Consider the following 8,413-nt stretch of genomic DNA (forward strand, 5'->3'; position numbering starts at 1 on the left):
GTCCCCCTCCAAAGAAAAGCCCACTGCACAAACTATTCAGGCCTGCGTTCCAGGGTCCAGGATATGTCAGAAGGTTGGAGCCATAATACAGTGGGGGAGGGCACTGCCTTGCATGCAGCCGACCCAGGTTCTATCCCCGGTACCCCATATGGTCCCAGAACACCACGAGGAGCGACCCCTAAGCACTGAACCAGGAAAAATCCCTGGTGGAAGGGACTGAACCTGGAGCTCCCACAACTGCTGCAGCCCTGTGAAGACACTCTGGCTAAATTTTTGTGGTTGGGCTTTTGTTTTGCTTGAGAACTGGACTCTGACACGCAGGAACTAAGCAGCTTCTGCTGGAGACCAACAACCTCCTCCCTGGTTGCCGTCAGAGGTGACCTCTGTCGCCCAGGGAAATCAGCGAGCCAGTTGGTGGACAAGAAGGAGGTCACCTGAGTCAGCTTACCTCCACTTGCAGGCCGCTGCATCCTTTCAGGAAGTCACTGATGTTGGCGACGCAGTCGGCTTCACACTGGGGCTCCAGGCAGTACTAGAGAAATATGGTCAAATGTCACCGAGAGCGTGTGCCACTGCAGGTCAAGCTGGCCAGACTCATCTTGGGCTTAAAAACTAAATCACCCAAGGTTTTCCTGCAGGGCTGGGGCGGGTGGGGGCGGGGAGGGGGAGGGGGGGCATTGCTGTCAATCCAGGAAGAGAAATAACCCCTGAAGGAAGTGATGCAAATAGCTCAACGGTTGGTAGGGCTTTGTTTCAAAAGTCACTGAACGTTTCTGTCCCCTTTGCCTGAGAAGCGAGCAAACTGGAGAAAGGCAGGGGTTTTTTTTCCCTTTGCTGCTTCTAGCTTTAAGGTATTAACCTGACTTCCCTCCCTTCAATGTTTATTTCCAGAGATCTCTACATTTGAACCCGCTCCCCCCCCACCCCCCACCCCTGCCCCATTTTATCTTGACCTTGTACATTGAAGCCATGATCTCTAAACCTGGCCCTCTATGAAAATGCAGCCCACTTCAGAAAGGCAAGAACACACCCGCACATTCCTGCCTGATCGTAAGGAAATAATTCTCGGAGCTGAAGAGGAGAGGTACTTCAAGGGTTAAGGCACTTGCCTTGTATACAGCTGACCCTAGTACAATTTCCTAGCGCCTGAGCACCGCCTGGAGTAAACCCTAAACACGCCCAGGCGTGGCACCAAAAACAAAAAGAACAAAAGAGGGAAAAAAAAGAATTCCTAAGTCCTACCTTGAAGTTTATTTATCATGCCTAGTGTAGAAGTGACCCGGTCCTTGTCATCAGGGGTGGACAAAATGAACCATTTTGAATTTTTAAAGAAAACTCAGGTCAGTTTCACTTTGAAAACATGTTGCCTTTGACACAACTTGGGTTCTCTTGGACAAAGCTTCTGTGACATTTGGAATTGTGTCTCTGAGTTCCCAGAGTCTCTCTTGCCATGACTCTTGAATTTTTCTGGTTTGTTTTTGGGGTCACACCTGGCTACGCTCAAGGCTCACTCCTGGCTCTGTGCTCAGGAATCATTTCTGGCAAGTTCAGGGTACCATCTGAAGGGCAGGGAATCAAACCCGGGGAGCCACATCCTAGACAGTTGCCTTACCCAGTGTACAATCTCTCCAGTCAATGGTTGCATTGCTCTTCTTAGTTTTGGGGCTCACACCCAGTGATGCTTAGAGGTTACTCCTGGCTCTGTACTCAGGAATTACTCCTAATGTTGCACAGGGGATCATATGGGATGCCGGGGATGGAACCCCAGTCGGCCGTGTACAAGGCAAGTGTCCTCCCCACTGTATTCTCCAGCCCCAAACTCTCTCTCCAGCTTCGCACTCTTGGATTTCTTTGAAAAGCAAATCAACCCTGGCTTTCCCACAACTGCCCATCGACATCGTGCATATCTGTGCGGGACTATCCCTCTGGTCTACCGACTCACATGGACCTAAGGCGAGTTTCAGACCTGGCCTCACTACACAGGGTGATGTCACCTGCATCTCCATGATCTCCATGACAGAGAGATCTTGTGATAGGGGTGAATTTCTGTTCCCCCTCCCAACACACACATACACACACACACACACACACATACACACACACACACACACAAAGCCAGTTGTAACCAGTTTCTCTACATTCAAATTGGAGACTAATGACTAACGGACGCCCTTTCACTTTCAGACTTTGGCAAAGGACAAAAACCCCCAGAAGGAAGGACTGAGAGGAGAAAGTAAGCGAGAAGGCCTGGGACCCTACATCATGTTGCCAAGAGGCACCGTCCTGACTGGTGTCTCTGGCCCGGAGCCCCCTTACCTTTTCCACAGAACCAGGCCGAAGTCTGTTGATCAGTTTGCACAGCACTACCCCATTTTTCAGCGAGGACTTCAAGAACTCCTCCGGATCACAGATGGTCTTTTTGGGGGAATCTAGAACTCCCAAGGATATAAGCCATGTCACGACTCGCTCTTCTGGATTCATCACCAGGGACGGCACGCTCTGAACAGCTCTCTGGGGTGGCTGGAAGGGCTCAGCCACATCCGTGATTGCATCTGCGCTTGGCTTCCTTTTTATGACTTCTCTTCTGGGGCTCGCAGAACAAAGCTTTAAAACAAGTTTTCTGAAGCAACGGTGGAAGGAACCCACTGAACTGACAGCACTGAGACAACAGCTGAGTTCAGGCTCAGAGAGGTGGAGAGAGAAGAAATGGGGAGGGGGGGAGAAAAAATCCCGGGACACCCAAGTTCTTTCAGACCCTGCAAGACAAAGTCATGAGGAGAAAAGCAGAAGCTGCAAATGAGATGCACAAACCGGCCCCCACCCCTGCCAAATACACACGCGCACACGCACACACACACACACACACACACACACACACACCAGTGCAAGACTCTCTACGGGAAGGAAGTGAGGAGGGAGGAGAGTGAAGGAAGCCAGTGATCTTGGAAAACAGAGGTGAGCTAGCACTTCAGGGGACCTTGGAAATAAGACACTCGTAGGCCCGTCTGGGAAAATGCTGTCAATAAATAGTCTCACCCCAGTGAAAATCTGGCTTCTGTCAGGAGGTAGGTGCCAACTGGCTCGGAGGTCAGACAGTTCTGGAGCTCCTGGGAAGCCGTGTTGGCACCAAAGGCTCAAAGGAGGTAGTAGGCCGAGAAAATCCTTCCCAGAATCGGCCCGATGGTGGCCTCCTGCTCTCTCCCCGAGACGGTGTGTCACGACCATTCCTCTCAAAACACGTTGAGTCTCACGGTGACAATGTGCCAAGTAAAGGAAGATTGTGCCTGCTGTCACCATCACTGTGTACAAGCAGAAGCTAGGAGAATGGCATTTTACTTTGCAGCCAAAAAGCTATGTTTAGGGAAATAGGCTAAGGATAACATCTGACATCCTGTTTACTTGCATTCTTTAGCAATTCTTTTTCTGGACCGGGTTCCACTCCACGATCCAGCTGCGGTACCCTCAGCACAGGCTCAGAAACAATCTCCTAAGCAGGTGAAAAACATTTGAAAACAGACTGCTCGTGAACAAAAGAACACTTGTCCTCTGTCTGTCCTACAGGACGGACAGCTGTTTCTCCATCAACAACAAAAAAGCACACTCTGCATTAAAAACTGCTGCTTTTCAGAACATACATGCATCTGTGTGCACACAGGGGCACAACTGGTCCATCACGAGAGGTCTTTACTGTTCTCCCACATTCTCCAAGTCAGTGGAAAGGGTCATATTAGTGGGAAGTCTTTAAGAAAAACACCTTCCGTAGCTTCAGAATGGGAAATGCCTCATACTACCCAGCGTTACCCTCCTGCATGCAGGGGTGTCAGCTGAGCTTCTGAATTCCTTTCAGCACAACCAAATCATCAGCTTAAATGATCCTACTCAATATTTTCAAAGTTTCCCCTACTTGTCTCTACTTGCACCCTACTTACTATTCTATCACTCCAGCCCTCTGTTGATAATTCAGTAGCAAGGATCTGAGCTCTAAATGTTCACAACACTTATCTATTCCTTCACCAGTACGTAGCCTCCCTGGAGGAGTCTTTTCTGATTTTGTGTGATACTGCTCCTTTGGGCCAGAGAAAAAGTTCAATGACTTAGTCATGAGCAGCATAGCCTATGGTCCCCGGAATGCTGTCGGGTGTAGCTCAAGAACCAACAACAACCAAAGGGACTGGAGAACTAGTACAGCGGGTAGGGCACTAGCATCAAGTGATCCCTTGTACCTCGGATGGTTCCCTGAGCCACACTTGGAATCATTCCTGAGCACAGAGCCAGGCATAAGCCCTGAGCACAGCTGGATGCCCCCTGCCAGAAAAAAAAAAGCAACAATAATATTGTTTCCAGCAGAGTGCCTGATATCCTGGTACACAGTAGATGTTCAAAAATGCCGAATGACGGTACGGAGATGTAGCTCAGTGGTTGAGTGCGTGCTTCTTATAACTAAGGTTCTGGGTTCAATCCCAAGCACCCAAAGCTAACTAAATGAATGAGTGAGCTCATATGGTGTCCTGGAAGCTGAGTTGATTATAAAAAGAATTTTTGTTTATTTTGAATGGCTTGGAGCAAATATTATTTTGGAGGATTATTTGTTTTGGGGGTCGTGCCCCATGGTTCTCAGGTTTACTTCTGGCTCTGTGCTCAGGGATCATTCCTGGGAGCACTCAGGTGACCATATCCATGCCAGGGAACAAACCTAGGTTGGTCATGTACAAGGCAAGTATCCTGCCTATTGTACTATCACTCCAGCCTCTATTTTGTATACTTTTTTATCTGTTTTTTTGTTTTTAGGGCCACACCTGGCTGTGCTTAGGATTTATTCCTTGTTCTGTGGTCACGGATCACTCTGGGCTAGGTTTAAGGGACCATATGTGATGCTGGGATCAAATCCAGGTGGGCCGCATGCAAGGCAAGCACCCTACTTGCTATACTATCACTCCAGTCCTCTATTGATAATTCGGTAGCAAGGATCTGACCTCTGAATGTTCATGAATAATACTTAAAAGCAAAATAACTGTAGTCAATCAAAATATATTTTTGAGGGGCCTGTTGTTTTTTGTTGGTGCTTGGGTTTTGGCTAACATTCGGCTGTGCTCAGGAGCTCAATCAAAAATTTTAATTGACTTTTGCTCCATGGCCAACCCTACATAATGGGGAAAAAATCCATCAAAATTCCATCTGTTGCTAAGTGACTTATATGTCATTCTCAAATCCAGTCACTTAAGCACAATTCTATATGTCATTTGGACAGTTTTCACAATTACTCACTCAAATTGTACTGTACAGACAAAGCAGACGGTATTAATGACATATTATTTACATTCTCTGATAAAGAACAAATCCTGAGGAATTTCAAAAACACAGCCATAGGTTTGAGCCCACTAAGGTCACCTGGATAAAAATCTGTCACATTTAAATAGACATTAGCTAAAGGAAATCACTCTAAATAATTAAGTAAAACCAGAATGACAAGGCCACTTCTTCCAAGCAGAGTAGACAGTTTTATTAATATGATGATTGAAAGTTAAGTTTGTGGAGTCAGAGCAATAGGACAGAGGGTAGGGTGTTTGCCTCGCATATGGTCAACCTGGGTTCAATTCCCAGCATCCTATATGGTCCCCCAAGAATCACCAGGTATAATTCTTGAGTGTAGACCACTGCAAAGTGTGATCCAAAATGCCAAAGAAAGAAAGGGAAAAAAAACCCAAAAAGTTCAGTTTGATATGATCAAATGTGAAGAAAGCAAGGAATGCTGGGACAATAGGACAATGGTGCATGGCTAGCATTGCCGACCAGGGGAACCAGGCTGGGTAGGGAAGCAGGTAGAGATAGAAAGGAGCTAATAAGGAGCAAGAATGATAGTACAGTGGGGAAGGTGTTTGCACGCAGTCTACTCAGGTTCAATCCCTGGCATCCCGTATGGTCCTCTGAGCACCGACAGGAGTCATTTCTGAGAGCACAGCCAGGAGTAACACTTGAGCATCACAGGTGTGAACCAAAAAGAAGAAAGAAAAAAAAGAAAGGAGCTAATGAGCTGGGGGATAGAATGTGGTGGGCGGTAGGCAGTGAGGGGAAGGATAGGATGTGGAGGGGGAAATGTTATGAAAGACTCTGGACCTAATATTACAGTGAAAGTGGAGAGGGGGAGAGGATTCCAAGAAATCAGTCATGATTTGAATTTTCACCTACATGAGGGGAGCTATATAATAAATTGCATTTTACAGCTGACTGTCAAAAAAATGAAAGTGGCTAAGGAGAACGAATGCAACCCTGAAAGGGTGTATCCCTTCCTCTTTTATATTTTTGGATTTTGGGGTCACACCCGGTGATGCTCCCTGGTTACTCCTGGCTCTGCACTCAGGAATTACTCCTGGTAGTGTCCCTCAGGGGACCATATGGGATGCCAGGAATCGAACGTGGGGCAGCCAGAAGCAAGGTAAACAACACCTTACCAGCTATACTAGCTCTGACCCCACCCCTTCCTCTTTGACTCCTCACTTGTGCCCTGGGGGATGACAGGAAAGCAGTTTGGGGGACAACATGCCTTGAAGCAGGCCACAGAGCTCCAGCGACAGACAATGACAGCAGATCTCAGACCAGGAGCCAACAAAAGGCACAGGGCCTCTCAGAGTACCAAGGAGCAGGACGAGTGACATCGTTCATCGGAAAGGTCAGTGAGAGGACAAGATGGGTGACGTCATACACAGGAAGCAAAGAGAGAAAGGCCTGGACATCAGGGAAAGATCTCAAAATGCCTACTTCATTTGTACAGTAAAGAAATTTCAATTTCCCAAGCAATGTTGTTTCCCATTTTAAAATGTGAGACCAAGGACCAGAGTGACAGTACAATAGGGAGGGCCTTTGCTTTGCACATGGCTGAGCCGGGTTCAACCCCCGGTACCCCATATGATTCCTTAAGTGCTGATAGAAGAAAACACAATCAGGTGTAAACCCTGAGAACTGCCTCAGGTGGCCCCCCCCCAAAAAAAAAAAACAAAAAATAAAATGTGTGACCAGGGGCCTGGGAGATAATACAGAGTACAGGGCACTTGCCTTGCATGCAGGCCACCCGAGTTTGATTCCCAGCATCCCATATGGAACCCCGAGCACTTCCAGGAATGATTCCTGAGTTCAGAGCCAGGAGTAACCCCTGAGCATCACCAGGTGTTACCCAAAAATACAAAAAAAAGAGGAGTAAGCTCTGAGCATCACCAGGTATGTCCCAAAAAATAAAAATAAAATAAAATGTGAGACCTGGACTGGAGTACAGCGGTAGGGCATTTGCCTTGCACACGGCCGGCCGGCCGAGCCAGGTTCCATTCCTCCGCGATTCCTCCGCCCCTCTCGGAGAGCCCGGCAAGTTACCGAGAGTATCTCGCCCACATGGCAAAGCCTGACAAGCTACCGGTGACGTATTCCATATACCAAACACAGTAACAACCAGTCTCACAATGGAGACGTTACTGGGCCCACTCAAGCAAATCGATGAACAACGGGAGGACAGTGCAGTGACAGTGCAAAATGTGAGACCACTACTTTGAGTTTGAAATGAACTTATTAGTGCTTACATTTTGTTTTCTAAAATATTTCTTACATACAAGATCTTAACATTCTTAATACTTTCATGGCCATGTTCCAATAAAATCTCTCTTTTAGAATAGAGTCTGCCTTGGTGATAATTGCTCTAACATTGACACATAAAAGTTCTCAGCACAATAATTGAAAAAAAAACGTTGAAATACAAACATTGGGAGTAGTGTATGCTAATGGTACATACAGAACTCAGGGACTCACAGTCAGGTGAGTTACAGTTTAATGGTTACTAACACTAGCAACACATGAACAAACTTGACACAGGAGCCAGAGTGGAAAGGGCAAGGGCCCTAATCTATTTTTTTAAATATTTTATTTTATTTTTATAAAGTTGTTCACAATAATTTATTACATTCAATATTCCAGCACCAATCCCATCACCATTACACCTCCCCACCACCATTATTTCTAATTTTCCCAATCACCACCCAAGCCCGTCCCAATAACAGGTCCTAAATAATTCATTTTGTATTGTTCATTATGAAAAATTCTCTAAAATGATCAAAAAAAGGTTGGTCAATCTCACCCTGGAGCCATTAAGCCATTGTATAAGAGATTAATAACATGTTGTTACAAGTTGAGTCTGAGCGCTAATATTTTTTTAATCAAGATTGGTTGCCTTATACCTTATATCCCATTCGATGTAGTGTTCTATTCCTGGTATATCCATAGTATAGTGTATGAAATGTCGTGCTCCAGGAATTCTAAAATTTTAAATAAGGTGATACAGCTGGAGTTAAATTTTTAACAGGATGGTGACTTTGGGGTTTGGAGGCATCTCTGCAACTTGTTGATCTCTTCTGAGATTTATTTGTGAGTTGCT

The 8,413-nt window shown here is 46.3% G+C and overlaps 1 protein-coding gene across 3 annotated transcripts in view; it reads right to left on the reverse strand.

Moving 5' to 3' along the window:
- The window catches only part of ARHGEF6 (Rac/Cdc42 guanine nucleotide exchange factor 6), a 171,451-nt gene extending 168,827 nt beyond the window's left edge, over positions 1-2,624 (reverse strand). For 2 of the 3 annotated variants that reach the window (XM_056130216.1, XM_056130215.1), the window contains exons 1-2: positions 2,317-2,496; positions 449-532 (exon numbers count right to left, since the gene is read on the reverse strand). In XM_056130216.1, coding sequence (XP_055986191.1) covers positions 449-532; positions 2,317-2,481 — 249 coding nt within the window. In that variant the 5' untranslated portion in view covers positions 2,482-2,496. Of the gene's footprint in view, positions 1-448; positions 533-2,316 lie in introns of all 3 variants that reach the window. The other variant, XM_056130214.1, reaches the window with a different exon arrangement.
- Positions 2,625-8,413: the final 5,789 nt, after the last annotated feature.

This window comes from Sorex fumeus, unplaced genomic scaffold, assembly GCF_029834395.1.
Source record: "Sorex fumeus unplaced genomic scaffold, SorFum_2.1 ptg000075l, whole genome shotgun sequence".
Lineage (NCBI taxonomy): Eukaryota > Metazoa > Chordata > Mammalia > Eulipotyphla > Soricidae > Sorex > Sorex fumeus.